General features: G+C 37.0%; 1 protein-coding gene across 2 annotated transcripts in view; it reads left to right on the top strand.

Annotated features, from left to right (window-relative positions):
• Positions 1-2,398: 2,398 nt before the first annotated feature.
• LOC131164543 (SNARE-interacting protein KEULE) overlaps positions 2,399-22,666 on the top strand; it is an 86,425-nt gene continuing 66,157 nt past the window's right edge. For both annotated transcript variants that reach the window (XM_058121813.1, XM_058121814.1), the window contains exons 1-2: positions 2,399-2,649; positions 10,702-10,760. In XM_058121813.1, the coding sequence (XP_057977796.1) occupies positions 2,577-2,649; positions 10,702-10,760 (132 nt within the window). In that variant the 5' untranslated portion in view covers positions 2,399-2,576. The remainder of the gene's footprint in view (positions 2,650-10,701; positions 10,761-22,666) is intronic.

Genomic DNA, 22,666 nt, shown 5'->3' on the forward strand with positions numbered 1-22,666 from the left:
TCCAAGATCCAAGAATATGCAAACTCATCCATGCTAGATGAAACCGAGAGCATATCACCATCATCGCTCCCAAAATCTCCTTCTTTTACTTCATTCGCTGTGTTTGATGACCTTTTTTTGTTTTTAGCATTCCCCTTCATCCTCTTCAAACAATCGAGTTTTATGTGCCCTTTTCTCCCTCGCTTAAAACACAGCACATCCTTCCTCTTCGTAGATTTGGACCGAGCCCTATGGTTGCTCAATCCACCCTGAAACTTTGTCCTCCCACAATCCTGATCCCCCTTCGCCACGAGCCCTTCATCTTGTGAACCCTCATCATTGGCCTTCTTCCTCTGATGGAACCCCAGTAATGCACTCATGATGTCTTCCAGCTCTAGGATTTTTTCCCCCAAGTCAGAGTCGTAACTAGATTCTCGTATGTAGGAGAAGTTTGTAGGGAATTAAGCAACATCAATGCTTTGTCTTCTTCCTTGAACTTCACATCAACTCATTTCAAATCGCTAATGATCTGATTGAATGTGTTGATGTGTTGAGTCAAGTCTGAACCCTCTGCCATCTTAAGCCAATATAACTTTTGTTTAAGATACAATTTGTTCGTCAATGACTTGGACATGTATCGGTTTTCCAGTTTCAGCCAAATTGCTGCCGGCGATTCCTCATCCATGACGTGATACATCACGTTATCGGCTAGACAATGCCAGATAATGGACACAACTTTCGCTTCCAACTCCTTCTAACTCATGTCATCTATGCCTTTCGGCTTCTTTTTGTAAAGTGTCTTCACCATACCTTGTTGCTCAAGTCCTTAACCCTCCTCCGCCAAAGTCTGAAATTTCCCGTTTCATCAAACTTATTAACATCAAATTTCACTGAAGAGATCCCAGCCATTGCCACTAATAGCTCTGATACCAATTGTTGTACAATTGACGGTTTGATACCAATTGTTGGTGCGAATGCGTAGGGGAAAGTCCTCACACAGACTCGAAACAATCATGGAACAAGCAATGCAAGTATTCAATGTTGAACAATGCAGAACAAGTAATCACTCACAAAGATAATCAATGAAAGAAATAATCAAAGACACAAAATATATGTGGTTCGACAATGTGCCTACGTCCATGGGAGCAGCAATTGGATTTTTCACTATCACAATATCAAGCTTACAACTAGGGTTACAAAATATGATTATATATAAACGCTAAGCGTACAAGAACCTTAGAACCTATCTAAATCATCCCTGTAGCAATCCTCAGAGGAAAATCCTCCAATCCTCCTAATCTACTGATCTCCAAATTCAAATTTTGTGACCTACGCCAAATGAAACCATCAATAGTTTTAGCCAAACCGTCGATGGGTTCTTCCTGCAAACTTTTCTCTTATTCTTTGTTTCACGATGCTTCCCTGGTATATGCATTCCACTTAAATATGAGGCACATTTCCAACAAATTTTATGTTTACCCGCACAAAATAGGGTGCCAACAAGAGTCAATGTATAAAAATTTTATATGAATGCCTCTTTTTTTCATAACCAATGGAATTTAGATCCTTTCACGGCTTGACTACTTTTAATTTGTGTATCTTTTTAAAATCACAAACACACATTTGTTATTTATACGTTTGCTCCTATTAGTTACTAGAAATATCAAAGTAGGGTTAAGAGCATAAATTTCACGATTTAAGTTTAATTTTATGCGAGTTTAGAACAAATTCAATACAATTATATATTCTTATACAAATTCACACCGATTTAAATCTAAAATTCGAATTCTATGTCCCAAAATTTAACCAATCATTCTTGTACAATATTGGCCAAGAGATTAGTTCTATAATCTGTACTTCTGAAGAGCTGCTATTCTATAAACCCTCCCCCACTTCAATAAAAACTGCTCTTTAATTAAGACGCAAGAACAGACTTCCACTTTCAAAGCTGTACTTTAAGGACTTGGCACCATGTTGAATGATTGATTCGTGCCCGTGTCAAATTGCACAAACCTTTCTCATTTCCTTGCACACGGAGAAGCTTCCACAGATAAGAGGGAAGAAGTTTCTTCCTAGCATGGGATTCGTATCTCGGCTCTACCGTTTTTTGTTCTCTTTTTCAAATTCAAATAAAAAGAGATAAAATTGGATCTTCCTGGATTTAACCCGTAGTTTTGGCGGAGGCACGCCTCATCCGTACCCCTCTAATGACTCTCTTTGGCGTGAAATTTCAACTAAACCAAAGAAAATGTGGGAAAGTTCAGGGCATAATGGTAACTTCATTACATAACGGTAGCGTTCACATTTCGTAGCCCCGAGACCGACCCGATTATCGTGTTGGAGCCCAAACCCGAAACCGAAATGTCGCTTGGATCGTTCGACGTCGGGTTGTCAACACGGCAGCCGCAACCCCATTATTAACCTTTTTAAAAAATTAGAAAGGAGCGAGAAGAAAATTCTCAAAAACCCCCTGCTCTTTTCGCAGTTCTCTCTCCCTCCCTCCCTCCCTCTGGACTTTAACCAGAACGATCCGTCTCTGATTTCCATTTTCGATCAATCGATCAGGCGGAGAGGACAGCGATAATCAGAGTTCAATCATGTCGCTCTCTGATTCTGATACATCTTCTCAGGGCGGCGACTACAAGAATTTCAGACAAATCACTCGCGAACGTGAGTCTTTTCAGCCTCCCTCTCTGCATTTCAACCCCAGTCAATCAAATAAAGCATAATTGATCGCTCTGATTAGGATCTATGGTTTATTTATTGTTATTAATCCAATAACTTGAGTTCTTACTATTTTGCTTTAATTTTTGGGGTAGAGTTAGAAGGAATTTTGTCGTGGAAGCTTTTAGCGGCTCGTTTAAGTAAACATTGATTTTGCGATAACTAGGAGTTCTGGAGTTGAACTACATATTTGGCAGAATTGTGATAAATTCGAAAGTGGATAACTCTTTATTGTCACCATGTTTTTAGGATTTGACTGATACTTGTAGGATCTTTTTTTTACTCTAAAAGGATGATTTGGTGCCGATAAATATTTTAAAAACGATACCAGTGACACGTATCCCGAGTTCCTGATGCCATATGTATGTAAGGCAAGAGACATTGTGGGCGGAACAATTTTTCACATGATGGTGAATTGTCAGGATTTTTTTTTTGAAAAGATCTTTAGTCTGGCATTCACTAATTACCACTTCGTACAATCTGATTCTGCAATGAGATCCAAAATTTTGAGCTGCCGGACTCTCTAACTGGTATCTTCTCATTATTAATTTTAAATGAAACCCCTGTTGAGTGTTGAGTGCCTTTTTGTGTACTTCACTAGTTAAGGAAAAAATGAAGTGAATATTTGATTAAAAATATTATTACTCTCTCTTCACACCAAAGAGAGGATGTACGTGTTATAGTGTATGGATTCTTGTGTCACTGAATTTTGTGTTAGCAAAATAAATGGATGCTCTTCTTGGTTCACTCTTCTTGTTCCAACAACTTGCAAGCATGCATCAAAATCATGCTTGGTAGTTTCTCACATGAGCACAAACTAAAATCCTTATAAAGACGTTATGAAGTGCTAACTTGTCTTGTAAACTCCCCAGTTTCCTTTTGGGTTCAATTAATATAAACAAATTAGTTGATTACAGATTGATTGCTAGCTCTTGCCTTGAATCTAGGATGGAAAGAGTTGCTGGATTGGGTAATAGTATGCTAATAACTCACTAAAAAAATGTAGTTATCTCCAAGAATAAAATGTTTGTTTTATTTGAACTGAAGCTTTTCACTGCTTAGGACTATAAGAATGTAAACACCTTAAGGTTTGCTGTACTGGAGAATGTAACACCTTGAAGTTAGCTGTACTGGAGAACAAATTGGTTGATACACTGGATTGTGTATAAACCCCATGATGACTTCCTCTCATTTCTATAAAATAGTGATACCAAAACGGCTCCTCAGCATGTTTACATTTTACGTATCTAAAATATTTTAGACAAGCTTTCACAGTCCACCGCCTCTTTCTCAAAGTAAAGAAAGGGAAGCAAATCAAACATCAGGTAAATAGCAAAAATGGAATAACACTCCAAACTACAGCGAAGAAGAAAAAATTATCTTTTTCCTAAAGGGGAGAACTAATATAGAGTTAGATGTTTTCAAGAACTTTTTATTAAAATTTTAGTAAAAATTTCAGAAAAATCACCAGTAGTTTTCATGGGTTATGCAATGAAATAGCAAAGTTGAAAATCATGCATGCCACTAAGTGCGCAGAACCAAGATGTGAACACAATAAATGGAAAAATTGTGCACATAAAATGGTTTAACATGTCTCACAATTTTACATAGGAAAAGATGAAGTCATGGATGTTCAAACAAAAATTTCACATTGTTATGCCAAGTAAAGATCTCTCTTTGAGCCAATACCTAAAATCCCTTGTGTTTGCAAATTTTTTTCATTACCCAAAATTCTTTTTTATTTTTGATAGTGAAAGAAGAGATTTCATTAGAAAGAGAAGAATTTAGGAAGAGGAGAATAAGGCATTCCCATGTAAATCTTTTCATGTACATTTGGTTAGTGATAAAAGGGTTTGGAGTGTAGGTTCTTTTGGGGAATTTTTTTGCAAGTCCTTTTGCCATGTTTTGCTAAAGCTCCCAAAATAATAAAAGACTTAACTTGGACCTCGATCCTTGAGAAAATCAACCCTATTGACATGCTGAAAAAGAAATGACCCAATATGGTCCTCTATTTGAGGAATGTGGAGTCTCGTTCAAATTTGTTTCTCTACTATCCCATCACTTGGGCTGTTTGGAATAAGTTAGTCTATATTTTTGGTGAAAACTGGGTTGCCCCTCCACATTGAAAGGTTTTTGTGCTATTATGTTTAGGGGCATTGGTAAGAGAAAGGATAGGAAAGCTTTGTGGTGGTGCACTCTTACGGCAATTATTTGGTTTGTTTGATTGGGAAGAACTGCCAGGATTTTAAGGGTGTGTCTACTTCTAATAACTTACCTTGGGGAGTAGAGAGGAGCTTCTTGCACAGCTGCAAGTTTTGGTGTATTTTTTCTTCGTCATTCTTTGAAAGACTTTACAGCAAGATTGGTTAGCTTTGCTTCAATGAGATGTCTTGTTTTTGTTTTTCTTTGATCCTGTAGCTGTTTTCTTTTTGTAAAGGGAGGACATCTTTTTCTCCTTGTTTTTTAGTTTCCTCTTTTGTTGTATCTTCTTTCGTCTTCTAATACAATTCTTTGTTTATAATTTTTTTGGGGTGATGTGCATTCTAGGAAAAACTATATATCTTTCAGTAGTAGGTTCTTTGGACTGGTTAGCTGGGGAAGGGCTTTTCTCAAAAGACTTAGTGGGTAGAAGGGTTCAGTTGCCTAATGAGTTTGTGCATGTTCTTTTGAGGGAAGAGGTTACTTGGTAGTAGAAATCTTGAATTAATTGGGTCAACGGGGGAGATTGTAGCAGACTCTTTCATCCAGTGGAGAATGGGAGGAAGAATTTTATAAAAGAATTGGAGATATAGGTGTGATTATTAGGGACCTAGACTGCAATTTTGGTAATCATGCTAATTTTTTAGGAATCTTTTTTTGAGGAGGGAGGTGCTAGGACTATGATTGAGGGGTTGGACTTGTGCCTTATCCCCATAAATAAAATGGGGCGGTTAGAGAAGAGAAGCCTTTTAAGGAGGAGATTAGAGGCGTGGTGTTTAAAATGGACAAAGAGAAGGCTCTTGGGCGAGACAGGTTTAGTGTTGGTGTATATAATTCTACTTTTACTTCCCTAGTGCCCAAAAAAGTTTGCGTTGCTAGAGTGAGGGACTTTTGGCTACTTAGTATAGTGACCAGTGTGTATAAGATCCATACTGAAGTGCTATCTAAGAGATTGGCTAGTGTCTTGTTGGATACTGTTTCCCATAGTTAGAGTGCATTTATTGATGACACAGGTTCTAGATGTAACTCTACTACTATAGTTGCAAATGAGGCTGTTGAAGATGCTGTTAGAAGAAATAAGATGGAGTGGTTTTGAAATTGGAATTGAAAAAGCTTATGATTTTGTTAGTTGGAATTTCTTAGATAAAGTAATGGACAAGGAGGCAATGGATTATGGTGTGCCTTTCGTTTGCAGTTTTTCTATTCTCCTGAATGAGGAGGATAAACACTAGATACATACTGAAGTGCTATCTAAGAGATTGGCTAGTGTCTTGTTGGATACTATTTCCCGTAGTTAGAGTGCATTTATTGATGACACAGGTTTTTGATGTAACTCTACTACTATAGTTGCAAATGAGGTTGTTGAAGATGCTATTAGAAGAAATAAGATGGAATGGTTTTGAAATTGGAATTGAAAAAGCTTATGATTGTTTTATTTGGAATTTTTTAGATAAAGTAATGGACAAGGAGGCAATGGATTTTGGTGTGCCTTTCGTTTGCAGTTTTTTCTATTCTCGTGAACGAGGAGGATAAACACTAGTTTAGAGCTTCCAAAGGTTTGAGATGTAGAGATCCTTAATGCCCTCTCCTTTTTATTAGTGTGGTAGATGATTTGAGTAGAATGATTGAAGGAGAGGTTGATAGAGGCTTGGTTGAATAGATAAAGGTGGGATGAGAATTTATCCACTTTGCATTGCAATTTGTAAATGACATTATTCTTTGTCTTTCTGTGGTATGAGTAGTTTCTCCAATGTGTGGATGATTTTGTAGGTGTTTGAAAAAGTGACTGGTCTTAGGATTAACCCATTAAATTCTCTAAGAGTGGCATTGTGGGCATTGGGTTGACTTGAATCCTTTTGCTAGGTTAGCTGGCTGTGGTGTTCTAAGTTGGCCCATCACTTTTTTAGGTGTCTCATTAGGTGGTAACCCTACTTTTGGCTCTTTTTGGGCCTGATTTTTGAGAGTGGCTAGGAGGTTAGATGGGTGGAATGGAGATTCCCCCCCTCCCCCCCCCCCCCCACCCAGGGGTTGTATCATTCTTATTCATGTTTGTTTGTTTGTCTTCTATTCCCTTGCATTACAAAGAAGAAGAAGAAGAAGAAGAAGAAGCTTGAAGTCCTACTAAATGGGTTGACTATATGAATTCTTTTTCCGCTAGTTCACATTATCAAGGGTTTTTTCTTCGATTAATTTAAGAGCTGTTAACTTTCTCTATACTACCTCATTCCAAGTTATTTTCGGTACCCCTACCTTTTCTAGTATCATTAATAATAACTAGTTCGCTTTTCCTCATTGGTGCACTACTTGACCTGTGTTCAAATGCCCAAACTATCTAAACTTCCCCTCCCTTTTGTTATCTTCTATTGGTGCTATGCCTAATTAATTGCGAATATGATCATTCCTTAATTTATTCTTTAATGTTACACTGCTTATCCACCTTAGCATTTGCATTGGCAACTTTAGCTTTTTGAATATGTTGTTTCTTAGTTGCCCAATTCTGATCTATATAGCATGGCTGGTCTTATAGTCATCCTATCAAATTTTCCTTTTAGTTTTAATGCTTTTACATCCTCAAAATTCTAGTGAGAGTGTCTCAAAGATTAAAGAAATTGATGGGGAATTTCTTGTTGTTGAGGGTAGATGAGCATGATAGAGATCATCTTCTTAGTTGGGAATTGTGAGTAGGTCCATTTAGGGAGGTTTTGGTCTAGGTAATTTGGTGTCCAAAAACATTTCAAGGTTTGGCTCTTTCGTTTATAACCTAATTGTCCTTGGCATAGGATAATCTAGAGTATGTTTGAACTTGTTCAAAACCTGCACCCAGGGGGTGGGGGATGCTATAGTTGGGCTTAATATTACTTTTTTTTTTAAGTTCTTGTATGTGTACATTTGTGTCTCTAATTTATCACTCATTTTTCTCCTCGTGGTCGAGATAGTTTTGCTACTAGGGAGAGAATTCACATTGAGGAGGCTCCTTTGGCTATATTGTATCCTTGTCTCCTTCCCCTCATGTTTGAGATAGTTTTGCTACTAGGGAGAGAATTTGCATTGAGGAGGCTCGTTTGGCTATATTGTATCCTCATCTCTTTCGCTTACCTTCTTCTCATGATACCCCTAATTTTACTTTCTTTTTCTTGCAAGACAGTGGGTGTTCCTGTGATTTTATTTTTTGAGGAACTTTTTTGAGAGAGACAGAGAGAGACCAACGAGCATGCCTTTTTGATTAATGTGCTTCATTCTTTTCAGTTCTAGTTGGGAGTGACAAAAGAGTTTGGAGTTTGGACTCTTTTCGGGACTTTTCTTGCAAATATTTTAACTCATATTCCTAATTTTACTTTATAAGGCCCTTTTTTCTGTTTGATTTGGAAAGCTAATGTTCCTTAGATTAAGGTCTTTATATGGACAACAATATTGAAAAAAATGAATGCTAATGACAATGAGAAATGAAGACCTAACTACTTTTTGTTGTTTGATGTGTGTATTCTTTGTTTTAAGAGTGAAGATACTTGTTCACACTTGTTTTTACTTTGTCAGTTCTCTTGGACCCTTTGGAGTAAGTTTTTTGGTAATTTTGGGGAGAATTGGGTTTGATCTTCATCTTTGGAGGCATTTTGCTATGATGTTTAATGGTTCTGGGACGGGGAAAGAGAGAGGCTTTGGGATGGTGTTTGATTATGGTTAACTTTTGGTTTGTACAAAATGTAGAGAAGTGCTAGAATTGTCAAGAGAATGCAGTACGGAATAGAGTGGTGTTCCTTGCATCGTTGTGGGTTTTGGTGAATGGGTCTTTTGGCATTTACCTATTTGCATTGGGATTGGGTTGCTTTACTCTGGTAGAACTATTTAGTTATTTTTTTTTTTAAGGTTGATAGATTACCACTTTACTTAAAAGCTTAAGCTCTTTGGTTATGACCCAACAATGTATATCAAGCCTTAACACTCCCCCACTTGTGCAACTGAACAACATATGGAGAGATAAACAAACGATAAATAACACTCATTATGGGGAATGCAATAATTTTAAACACCACACAATAAACGCGGGAAACAAGACTAGAATCGGGTATCACTTGGTTACCTGCTTAGATACCTTTTTAGATTACCACTTCACCTAAAAGCTTAAGATTTTAGGTTGTTAGCCTACAATTTATATCAAGCCTTACCAAAGGTTTTTTTTTTCCCCTTTTCTTTTGGAGGATATCTTATCTTACCTCTATTTTCATTCTTTCTTTCTTCATGATGTATCCTCTCTTTGATAAATTTATTTGTTTACCAAATCCTTTTTAAACTCACTTTATAGTGCTCCAGGAACAATCCTATTACATATATGGCAATTGAAAAATGGCTAAAATGTTTCTTGAGTAACCTTATATATGTATGTGTGTGTGTATATATATGTATGTATGTATAATGTTCTTCAGATGTTTAGAAAATATATGGATGTTTTTATTTTAATTATATTTTAAATTCACATGGTTGTTTTATTTTTATGTTTTGTTTTTATTTGAAATTCTCTATATTGTGATTTAATCTACAAAAGTGAATTCTGTATATTAAAGTATTGTAGCAACAATTGAAAACCATTAAATCTGATTTTTAGCTTTTGACACGACAACTAAAAATTTACCACAAAAATAGAAATTAGCGATGTAAACGAACGCATTGTCTTCACTTCAAAGAAAGCAAAAAAGAAAACAGAAAACATAAATGATACTAAACAACTCCTAAGATTCATGAAGTGCCTTGGCTGATATTTGCTTTGCTTTCCATCTGCCATTCTTTAGATGAGGGTGTGAACTTGTCTTGATATTGTAAAATTTAATTGCTATCAGATTTATGAAGGTCATTTGACTTATAAAAAGTTTCCCATTTTCTTTGGGAAAAACATGTGCATTTAGACCTGGCAAAGCGGACTGAGTTAGATTATCTGTTGTAGATTTGGTTAATTATCAGGTGAGAAAATTACAATTCATATCCGACTTAATTAAGTTGTGGATTTATGGCATTTCGGATTGGATGGTCCATGGCGGATAATTCGTTAGTCCCATCCCAAGTAATTTTTTTTTATACCCTCCGATGAACAATTTATTTCGTAATATGATAATGGAAATTATTTTTAAAATTGTAATTTGTTAAATTTTTGAACATTTGATAACTAATGACAAAGTTGTATTTGTTTTTTTTTTTTAAATTTCATAGATCATGAATTTAGGGTTTTTTGTTTTCATCATGAGAAAATGGGTTTTTGGGCTTGAGTTTGAGTAGGGGCATGGGGCAAATCCAGAGGCGCGTGCAGTAATGCAAGAGTTGGGAGTGTGGGATTGGGCCTTGGCCAATTGGGCTTATGCTTAATAAGCATGGGCGTATGGAATTATCTATGGATTTGGGCAATAGTTGTTAACGAGTTGATGGATATCCATAAAATAAAACCCGAAATCCACCAATTGACTTGTTTAGGGGTAGATAAAAAAATTTAAACTGTATTCGGCTCATTTAATTTGCAAATCAGTTATGAGTTAGTTTAAGCGAGTCAGATTCAGTTCAGATTAAGATATTTTTATGCATTTTTCTAAGTCTATTTGCATTAGTAACTTTGTTGTGGAGCTTTTGTATTGATCTGAATTATTCTTTTCATCCTATTTCATTTTAAGTTGAACATTTAATATATAAATTGGCCATTATAAAGTTATTTGGTTGTTTTTATCTAATTTTATGATTGTTGGAGTTTATATCTTTTTTTTTTTGGGGTGATGACTTGCATTTGAATTTCTTCCTGCTATTCTATATGTGAATGAGCAGGATTATTGCATGAAATGCTCCGATCGGCGAAAGTTAAGGATTCAAAATCAACTTGGAAGGTATCAATGTCTTTTATCGTGATGTCATTTGCAATATGTTGACTACTGTTTTGCTAGTTGATACATGTTCGATATTGCTGGTACACTACATCCCCCTGTTTTCTTTTTTGTTCTTTTGTTCTTTAGATTTTACTGTTGTAGCCATAACTATCTTTGTGCATGCAACTTAAATTTAAGTATCATGTAAGCAATAATTTCTCTTCCTGAAGGACCTATACTGGCTTACTGAACAGAGTTAGTTGCTGTTTCCTGTGCCTCATTTGTCCTTTTCATGCTGCGGGGTATGCATGTGTGGGCGTGCGTGTGCATGCGTGTACATGGAAATACTCTTTTCTTGAATTTTATATAGGACAACAAAAGGAAAAAATAATTATGGATTTGTGTACCTGGGATTGCTTTGAGGTAGCAGTTCTGAATTTACACACTAATTGCTGGCTTAAAGGATTTGTCAGATTATATGCATAGAAAATTTGTATGTTGTTTGCAGATGATATCGTGTTGATTGATGATAGTAGGAGTGGAGTGGAATCTAAGCTAGAACTTTGGAGAGCCACATTAGAGTCTAAAAGGTTTAGGATAAGTAAGAACAAGACAGAATACATGAAATGTAATTTCAGTAATGTAAGGAGTAGCAACAGAGAGAAGATTAAATTGGATAATATAGAGATTAATAGCATTGGTAGATTTAGATATCTTGGATCTATTATGCAAGGTGAAGGGGAGATTGAAGAAGATGTAGTACATAGAATTAAGACGGGTAAAATGGAGGAGTGCGTCAGGTGTGTTGTGCGATCGTAGAATACCCTTAAAATTAAAAGGAAAGTTTTATAAGATGACTATAAGGCCAGCTGTGCTTTATGGTTCATAATGTTGGGCAACTAAGAAACATGTATAGAAAATGAAAATTGCTGAGATGCGTATGTTAAGATGGATGAGTGGTTTAACTTTAAAAGATAAAGTATGAAATAAACATATGCAATAATTTAGGCATAACACCAGTTGAAAACAAGACAAGGGAGGAACAACTTAGATAGTTTGGGCATTTGAAACATAAACCTAGTAGAGCACCTATGAGAAAAAGTGAGTTAGTTATGGTTTCTGGCATGAAAAGGGATAGGGGTAGACCTAAGATAACTTGGAATGAGGTAGTGAAGAAGGATTTAATAGCCCTTAATCTACAACAACAACAAAACCAAGCCTTAAGTCCCACTAGGTGGGGTTGGCTATATGAATCCTTTTCCTCCAATTTATGCGATCATTGACCATGTCTTTTGATAAATTCTGGGCTATTAAATCCTTGCTCACTATCTCATTCCAAGTTATTTTAGGTCTACCCCTACACCTTCTATTATCCCCCATAGTAACTAACTCATTCTTCTTCACTAGCGCACTATTTGGCCTCCGTTGCAAGTGCCGAAACCATTTGAGTCGTCCCTCCTTTATCTTCTATAGGAGCTATACCTAATTTAATCACGAATATGTTCAATCCTTAATTTCTCTTTTTTGTATTATACCACTCATCCATCTAAGCATTCTCATCTTGGAAACTTTTACTTTTTGGATATTCTGTTTCTTCATTGCCCAACATTCTGATCCATATATCATAGATGGTCTTATAGGTGTCCTATAAAATTTTTCTTTTAATTTTAAGGGTATTTCTATGATCACAAAGCACACTTGAAGCACTTCTCCATTTTACCCAACTTGCTTTAATTCTATGCATTACATTAGTTTCAATTTCTCTTTTGGCTTGCATAATAGATCCAAGGTATTGAAATCTACAAGTGCTATTTATTTCTTCATCATCAAGTTTAACTTTGTCTCCAATATTCCTCCTACCATTATTGAAATTATATTTCATATATTCTGTCTTATTTCTACTTATCCTAAAGCCTCTAGATTCCAAAGCTTCTCTTTATAATCCTGACTTATTGACTCCGCCCCTAGTTTCATCAGTCAATACAATATCATCTGCAAACAACATACCCCATGGAACCTCATTTTGAATGCTCTTGGTCAGTTAGTCCATCACTAAAGAAAAAAGATAAGGGCTCAAAGAAGAACCTTGATGTATGCCTATGGTGATTGGAAATTATCTAGTTTCTTCATCTATAGTTCTTAGACTAGCCATTACTCCATCGTACATATCCTTAACAACATCAGTACACCTACTACATATTCCTTCTTCTTATTCTTCCCTTTTTTTTTTTTTTTTTCTAAAACCCACCATAAAACTTCACTAGGTACCCTATCATATATTTTTTCTAAGTCAATAAATACCATATGCAAGTCCCTCTTCTTTTTCCTAAACTTTTTCATTAATTTTCTTAAAAGATATATAGCTTCTATGGTAGATATCCCTAGGAATAAAACCAAATTGATTTTTTGAGACTTTCGTTTCTAGCCTTAATTTTTGTTAAACTACCATTTCACACAGTTTTATCATATGACTCATAAGTTTAATTCCACAATAGTTATTACAACTTTGAAAATGTCATTTATTTTTGTTTATAAGTATTAAAGCTTTTTCTTCATTCATATGACATTTTCTTAGTTTTAATAATTGTGTTAAATAAATTAGTTAATCATATAATTCTGTTATCACCTAAGCATTTCCAAACTTCAATTGGGATGTTATTCGGTCCTATAGCTTCTCCATTTTTCATCTTTTTAGTGCAAATTTAACTTAACTTTGTTAACTCTAATTTTGTGAATAAATCTTATATTTTTAGTCTTTTCCTCATTTGTCTATTCTAAGTTTAAGCCTTCTATTTGATTTTCATTAAACAACTTAAGTAACTTCGCCATCTTTCTTTTATGTCTTCGTTCTTAACCAAGACAATATCATCTTCACTTTTTATACATTTTACATTTCCTAAGTCCTTACTCTTCCTTTCTCTTGCTTTAGCAAGTTTAAATATATCTTTTTCCCCTTCTTTTGTATTTAATCTATCATACAAACTATTAAATGATCCGTGTTTAGCTTTACTAACAACCTTTTTTGCATCTTTTTTCGTCTCTTTATATTTATCAAAGTTATCCATGTTTCTACATTTTTGCCATGTTTTATACCAAATTTTTTATCTTAATGACTTTTTGGACATCTTTATCCCACCCCCAACTTTCTTTGCTATTCGAGAATCTTTCCCTTGATTAACCTAAAATCTCTTTTGCTATCTTTTTAATCGAGCTAGCTAATCTACTTCAAAGAGTATTTTTTATCTATCCCCTCCTTTATAGTCCAATCCCTATCTTTGATCTTTTTATCTTTAAATTTTATTATGTTTTCTTCTTTTAGGTTCCACCACCTAGTTCTCTTACACAGATTTATTTTATTTTATTTTATTTTATTTTAATTTTATTTTCATTTTTTGATACATATATCTAACTCTAAGATTCTATGTTGTGTGGTTAGACTTTCACCTGAAATAACTTTACCATCCTTGCACAATAAACGATCTACTTTCCTAGTTAAAAAAAAAAAATTATTTGACTTCTATTTTGTCCACTTTTAAAGGTTACTAAGTATTCTTTTCTCTTCTTAAAGTAAGTAATCATTGTAATAAAATTATATGACATAGCGAAGTCTAAGATCATCTCCCTAGACACATTTTTGTCTCCATATCCATATCCTTTTTGTATCCTCTCATAACCTTTATTATCCTTCCCAACGTGTCCATTTAGATCTTCTCCTATGAATATTTTTTGAGTCCCTGGTATGCCTTGTATAATACTATCCATATGTTCTTAAAGTTGTCTCTTAAGATTTTTTGCTAAGCTTACTTGAGGAGCATATGCACAAATGATATTTATTATCTCTTGGCCTAATACCATCTTGATTTTTATAATTTTATCCCTTACTCTTTTTACATCAACAACGCTATCTTTTAAGTTTTTGTCTACTATAATTCCTACTCCATTCTTATGTTTTTCTTTTCCGGCGTACCAAAGTTTAAATCCTGATTTATCAATTTATCTAGCTTTTTCCCCCCACCTACTTAGTTTTTTGAAGGCAAATTATATTAATTTTTCTTCTAATCATTGTATCCACAATTTCCATACTTTTACTCATAAGTGTCTTTATATTCCAAGTTGCTAATCTAATCCTAGTTTCTTGAACTAGCTTCTTTACTTGTCCACGTCCAAAATGATGCAGGAATTCTTGCATATTTGACATTTTACCTGGGCGCCGACCCGGCACGTCACTTCGGGGGCAACAACCTAGCCTGCCTTCGCCTACTTTTCGCTATACTCGGGTGGTACAAGTGCAATGCGTCACCCATAGTGGATGCCCTAACAAATATTTGGTAAGGATTCATATCATAGTGATTTGATACGCTGATGGTCAGCTACCTAACGCAACCCTCCTCCTTTACGCGGGCTTGGGACCAGTCGTGTGTGAAAAAATTAAGACATTAAGTGCATCACAGGCGGAGCTTAATTCTAATAGAGGAAAATGCTTTGGGTCGGGTGAATTGGCAAAAAATGATTCATATAGCCGACCCCATCTAGTGGGGCTTAAAGCTTGTTGTTTTGTTGTTGTTGAAGTGGATATTTGTAATTGATGCTCACTCTGGTTTTCATATATGAGAGCTTTGGAGCTTGCAAGTGGAGAAGATGAAACTTGTGATTCTGCTGGCAGGGCCTTTACGAGGTGAAAGAAATGGAGAACATATGTGTTTATTATAGGTTCTTACCTGTCTCACTCAGAAGTGGTTGGTGGAGGAGATGAGGAAAGGAGAGAGCAGACAAGGGAGAGGATGTAGTTGTTAGAAGGGATAGGATTTTTCATTAATTTTGTGGTGTGAGTAGGGGTATGTTTGCCTTTCAAGGTTTTTTTATTTTTTATTTGTTTTATTAATATATAGAAGGGCAGACCTGGAGCTGAACGTAACTCCAGGGGCCGGAAATTGCTGCCTCCTCCTTTCTCTTGTTTTCTTCATCATTTCTTCTCTTTCTTCTTGCCCCAATATCTAATTGTAAAACATGGTATCAGACCATTGATCTCCTCTAACTCTGATTTTTCTAAGGTTTTTTTTTTTTCCTCTGACACTCTATTTTCCATTTTCTTTCTTATCTACCCCTAATCAGCTCTCAGATCTGACTTTCTGGTTAGTTTGAGAGTTGTTTAACGTCCCTTTTCATCTTGGTTTTGTTATGCAGCATCCTTGGCAGGATGCTGTGTGTTCATGGTGATTTGCTGATGTGAAGTGGTGCTGTGTTCCTGGTATTTGCTGTTGCTGTGTGACACTCTGTTTCTGGTAACTTCTGTTGCTGTGTAGCTGTTCATTGGTTGGTGGCACAATGATGCTGGGTGTTCATTATTTGATTGCTGCAATCTTGTATCAGTCACTGATGTTTCTGATTGGTGTTCAATGACCTTATTTCCTGCTCTTGCCGGCATCAGTTCTAGTTAAGGAACTGGGTGTGATTGATAGATTGGTTGAGGAGGGACCTCTTTCTGAGGACATTGTTGGTAGATGAGTCCAACTGTCAAATGACTTTGAGCAAGTTGATTTTAGAGAATATATGAGTTGGGGACAGAAATTTAGAATGAATAGGGTCAAGAATGGGGATTGTAATTCTAGGCTTTTCCATAGGTTGGTAACTGTAGGAGAAGGAACTTCATTAAAGAACTTGAGAATGATAGGGGAGAGGTTATTTGGGATCCTAACTGCATTGCTGGCTTGATTGCTAAATTTTACAAGAATCTCTTTTTAGAGGAGGATGCGGGTAAAGTGATGATTGAGGGGCTGGATTGGTGTCCTATATCAACTAATAAAGCTGCTTGGCTAGAGAGACCTTTTGAGGAAGAGGAGATTAAAAGCTCATTTTTTGAGATGGATAGAGAAAGACCTCCTGCATCAGATGCTTTTGCTATGGCATTCTTTCATGCTAGTTGAGAGACCTTGAAGGAAAACCTCCTTAAACTTTTTCTTGAATTCTAATGAAGTGGTAGGGAGGAGCTTGAATTCCACTTTTATTGCCTTGGTCCACAAAAAAGATGGTGCAGTTGAAGTCAGGACTTTAGACCTATTAGCTTGGTAACTAGTGTCCATAAGATTTTGACTGAGGTGTTATCTAAGAGGTTGGCTAAGTGCTTTTATAGGTAACAGGCAGATCCTAGATGCTGCCTTGATAGCTAATGAGGTGGTTGAAGATATTGTTCGTAGGAATGAGAGGGGTTTTGTGTTGAAATTGGATTTTAAGAAATCTTATGATAGGGTGAGCTAGAGCTTCTTGGACAAGATTATGGCTAGAAAAGGTGTCAGCCTAAGGTGGAGGAATGAATTAATGGGTGTCTATCTTCTGTGGTCTTTTCTATCTTAGTAAGAGAGGGAGATCCTCTTTCTCCCTTTCTCTTTACAATCATGGTTGATGTCTTGAGTAGGATAATTGAGAGAGGTGTTGATAAAGGGTTGGTGGAGGGGATCAAGGTAGGTTCTGATAATTGCATCATTTTTCATCTTCGGTTTGTAGATGACACCATTCTTTTCCCCTATTAGATAACATAAACTGCTTCTCTAATTTTTTGACTATGTTTTAGGTGCTTGAGAAAGTGTCTGGCTGAAAATTAATTTCTCTAAGAGTGGTCTAGTTGGCTTGGGCATTAATGTGGATCCTTTTGATTGGTTAGCTGGTTGTGTTGTTTGACTTCGCCTATTACTTATCTAGGTGTCCCCCTAGGTGGTAATTCCAATGCGAACTCTTTCTGTGATCCTTTTTTTGAGAGAGTGGCTAGGAGACATGATGGGTGGAATGGAGCATTCTTTACTTTAGGGGGTCATGTCGTCCTTATCCACCCTTGTCTATCTTCCATCCTTTCGTATTTCCTTTTTCTTTTTAGAATCCTAGTGAGATTATTGTGGAGGCTTGAGAAATTACTGAGGGATTTCTTATGGTCGAGTGGGGGGACAGGGTAGCAGAGATCATCCCTTTTTTTTTTTGATCAGCAAAAATAAAATACATTATCAAGGCATGAAGTGGATGCCAACCCGTGGTACAAAACATCGACAACCCTCTAGAGTGTTGCAAACATCAAGGATTACAAAATGAATCTTTGAAGGCTCTCTTATTTCTTTCCTTCCAAGCCACCAAAAGATGGTGAGGGGAATGAGGTTCAAAGTCTTTCGCTTCTCCTTTGTGGCTCTGATGCCTTTCCAAGCCTAAAGCTCCCCTCCAACTGAATTTGTCGTAACCCACTGCTGCCCAGTCAAGGAAAGAGGCAAATTCCACATGTTCCTTGTCTAGGAGAAGAATGTGGTTTATTGATTCTGTGTCAGCTATATACGGAAAACACTAATTTTTGACTGTAAGCCCTTTTTTTTGTAGATTGTTGAGGGTTATAATATTTCCATGTATGAACTCCCAAGCAAAAAAGGCAACCTTTGAAGGGGCTGCTGCCCCTCCAAATGTGAATCCAAGGGGAGTTACAGCAATTTGTTCTCGACGGTGAGAGCTTCTTATAAAAAGATTTAACAGAGTAAACATCATTTTTGTCCAAAGCCCATTTTGGCTTGTTGAGGATGTTTTGGTGACAGAAATTGTATAGAAATCTGTAGAATTCAGAATGTGTGAAGTTCCCAATCTGCCATGTTCCTTGTAAAAAAGGAATGTCCTAGAAAATTCCTTGACTATTGATTTGGAGGTGATGACTGATAAGGGCATTTTTGTCACAAGTCAAGTTGTATATGGAAGGAAATGCAACTCTAAGATTACAGTTCTTGCTCCACACATCATTCCAAAAGTAAACATTGGCCCCATTCCCCACTTGAAATGTGACAAATTGAAAAAAATCATCCCATCCTTTCATGATGAATTTCCGTACATCCATTCCATAGGTGTCTCTTCCATTGCTTCTTGACCAATCATTGTGCTCTAGCCCATATTTAGAAACAATAATGTTCCACCAAAGGTGGTCTCCTTCGTGAACCTCCATAACCACTTCTCAAGGAGGGCTTTATTAAAAGTGATAAGGGATTTCAACCTCAAACCTCCTAAACAAATGGGTTGTTTGACCACTCCTCATCTAACAAGGTGGTATTTGAACTCCTCCCCTAAGCTTCCCCAAAGAAATCTTCTCTAAAGTTCCTCCAATCTCCTAGTGACTAAGGCCGGTAAGGGAAGGAGGGACATGGCGTAAATTGGAAGATTTGTCAAAGTGCTCTTGATAAGAGTGAGTCCGCCTCCTTCCGATAAGAAAATTCTTTTCCATCTTGCCAATCTCCTTTTTAAACTTTTCAATAATAGGGCCCCTAGACTCCTTTATCTTTGAATTTGGCTCTGAGTGGGAGATCGAGGTAGTTAATGGGAAAAGGGTTCCTTTCTTGCAACCCAAAAGACCAATGAGGAAAGTGCCCCCCATGTTCTCCCAAGTAGTAATGAGCTCACTTTTGCCAAGGGCCACTTTTAGGCTTGAGATGGCCTCAAACCCTAGCAAAATGCATTGAAGGTTGAGGATATGGAGGGGATCATCTTCACAAAAAATAACACTATCATTTGCTAAAAGAAGATGAGAAACTTCTGTAAGCCTTCCATTTATGCCCAGCTTGGGACCTCTAAAGATCCCTCTGTTAGTGGCTTTCATCAGCATGAGGCTAAGCGCCTCCATGACCAAAATAAACAGAGAAGGGGATAAGGGTTCTCCTTTTCTCAAGCCTATCGAGCAGCAACAGAAATTAGAAGGCCAGCCATTAATGAGCACTGAGAAGCTTGGGGTTTTGATGCATTAAGCAATCTAACTACGTCAAAGCTCACTGAAGCCCATTTTCCTGAGGAGATTTTAAGGAGGTTCCTGTTGATATGGTCGAATGCTTTCTCCATATCCAATTTGCACACTATTCATATTTTCCCCTCCTTTAGATAGGCATCCATCACTTCATCAGCATTAAGGGAAGCATCCATAATTTGTCTTCCAGCCACAAAAGCATGTTCAAACTGACCAATGACTTTCGGTATTGTTTTTTTGAACCTTTCAGCTTGTACTTGGCAATGATTTTGCTTCCCACCAAGCTAATGGGGAAAAAAACTTTGATGCTAGCAGCCCCAACTTTCTTTGGAACGAGGGTCACAAAGGTGGTATTTATGCAACCGACGAATTTCCCTGATCTATGGAACTCCTTGAACATGTTTAACAAGTCATGTCTGAGGAGGCTCTAGTTAGCCTGAAAGAAAGCCAAGGAGAAACCATCTGGCCTAGGCATTTTATCCCCATTGCAATTTTTAATAGCTTGGAGTACTTCTGCTTCTTCAAAAGGTCTTTCAAGCCACTCTACAGTGGAAGAAGGGATCTGAAATTGATGCCATCCACTTTAGGTCTCCAAGCCTTGGGTTCAATGTAGAGGTCTTTATTACCTTTTCTAAAGTCCTCTTCCCTAGTTAAGGTGACTTCCCCAATTACAATGTTGGATAGGGTGTTACTTCTACCGTGAGCATTTGCTGTCCGGTGAAAGAATTTTGCATTGCTGTCCTCCTCTTTGAGCCATAGAGCTATGGATTTCCGCCTCAAGGGTTCTCAAAGGGCAAGGTATTTCCCATACTTGTTTGAGTTCAACTTCAAAGTGAAGGTCCTATCCTTGTTCCTTGTTTGATGAAATCAATAATTCGTATGGGGTACGAAATTTTTTAGAGCCCAGGATTCTTCCCAAGATTCAAGAAACTATTTGAGTTAAGCCAACTCTAGGAAGATGGAGATCCTTCTTCCGCTACGGTATTCTATGATTCTAAGCAAATCGGAACTTTGCCCTTCTAAGAGTAGGTCGAAAGACTTCCTTTCGACCACCACACTGGGCTTCCCATCCCTCGGCATCACGAAAAAATAGGTAGCAAATAGAAACAAAGCTATAGAAGCTAGCGGACCAGGAGAAAGCTTGCAAGATTGAAGAATAGAGAGAGAAAGGTTCAAGAGGAGGGCCCAAGACTAGACGAGTAGAGGACTACTCGACTAGGGTTTGTGGGAGGGAGAAGCCTGCTCGAATGTGAGGGGAGTCGTGGCTGAATAAGGATGAGGAGAGGGCAAGGGCTTGCGACAAGAGGAAAAGTAGAGAAGTGCTTGAGCTAGACAGGAGTCGAGGTCGAGTGAGAAAAAAGCGAGAGAGTCCAAGTTGAGTGAGAAAGGAAGTGAGGTTGAGCAAGAGAGGAGTCGAGGTTGAGCGAGAAGGGAGTGAGAGAAGAGTCTAGATCAAGCGAGAGAGGAGTTGAGGTCGTACGTTTCGGAAGTCGTGGTCGAAAGGGATCTCCAGTTCAGGTTGAAGCACCAGCAGAGACCATTGTTGACGGCGAAGGGAGACAACGAAGGGAAGCAGCAGGTGTAGTCAGTGAGGGAGATTGGCTTTGAGCATCATTGCGACTTTTTTTAGTAGAGATCATCTTGTAGGTTGGAAGATTGTTTGTAGGCCTAAAAGGAAGGGAGGCCAGAGTTAACTTGGTGTCCAAAACATCTCTTTGGTGGGGAAATGGTTATATTGCTTTCCTTTAGAATCTAATTCTCTTTGGCATAAGGTAATTCACAATAAATTTGGAATGCTACAAAATGGGTGAGATGCTAAAGTGGGAATTAACACTATTTATTTGAGTCTTTGGAAGTTCATTTCTTAGATTTATGATTATTTCCTTCCTAAAGTCCCTTTTTTAGTGGGTAATGGGGAGCGTATTCGCTTTTGGGAGGATCATTGGTTGGGGGAGATGCCTTCGGTAGTATTTTCTCTAGTGTTTTTTCATTTATTGAATCTTAATGACACCTTAGTTTCTGCTTTTCTTCTTTTGCAAGAACATGGGCATTTTTGGAACTTTCGTTTTGGGAGAAATCTAAATGAAAGATAGATTAATGAGATGGTTCTTTTGACTGGGTTGCTCGATTCTTTTCATGTTCATTTGGGGAGTGATAATAGAATTTAGTTTAGATCATTCTGGGGAATTATCTTGTAAATCATTTTTCACCTACTTGACTAGTGATTCTATTGCAGATCCTTTTATTTTGTATCCTTTGATTTGGAAAGCTAAAGCTCCCTAAAAAATAAACGCTTTTATTTGGATCGTGATACTTGAAAGGATTAATCCCAGTGATTTGCTTCAGAAGAGAAGACCTAACAAAGCTCTGTTCCCTGACATTTGTGTCGTTTGTATAAGGGGTGAAGAGAGACTTGCACATCTATTTCTTCATTGCCCCTTCATGTTGGCTATTTGGAATAAATTATTTGGTATATATGGTGAAAATCGGGTTTGTCCATAGACTCCATATACTTAGTAGGCCTTTTATACCATCACTTTTAGGGGTTTTGGCAAAGGAAAGAACAGGAAAGCTCTATGGCGTTGCGCCATTATGGCTATTATTTAGTGTATTTCGTTGGAAAGGAACGCTAGAGTATTCAAAGATGTGTCTATTGCTAACAATTTGCATTTGAGTAGAGTGGTCTATTACCTTGCGTTGCGGTGGGTGTGGCAAATTGTTTTTTTCATCATATTTCTTTGGAAGACTTGCAATGGGATTGGTTGGTCCTGTTACATTGAGTTTGTTTATCTGTTTTGGTTGCATTCTTTGTAACTAGTTTCTATTGATGTAAAGGGAGGATTCATATTCTCCCCGTCTTTTTTTTTTCGTCTTTTCTTTCTCTTTCTATTTTTCTGATGTACATTCTTCTCTCTTGTAATACAATTATTTGTTTATCAAAAACAATATATGGGGGAAATATGTTGTGGATAGGAGTTACTCTTTTTGAGTTACTTCTTTTTTAATTTATTTTGCATCCAATAATTGATGGTTCTTTACTTGCTTAAAGAATTTGACACCATCAGCCCTTTCTAATATTCACTTTTTAATTCCCCCCCCTTTTCCCTTGGTGCCCCCTATTTGTATACAATTTGTTGTAGATAGAATCCTAACAATGAACTGTTTAACAGGAGGGGAT

The sequence above is a fragment of the Malania oleifera genome, chromosome 9, assembly GCF_029873635.1.
Source record: "Malania oleifera isolate guangnan ecotype guangnan chromosome 9, ASM2987363v1, whole genome shotgun sequence".
NCBI classification, from domain to species: Eukaryota; Viridiplantae; Streptophyta; class Magnoliopsida; order Santalales; family Ximeniaceae; genus Malania; species Malania oleifera.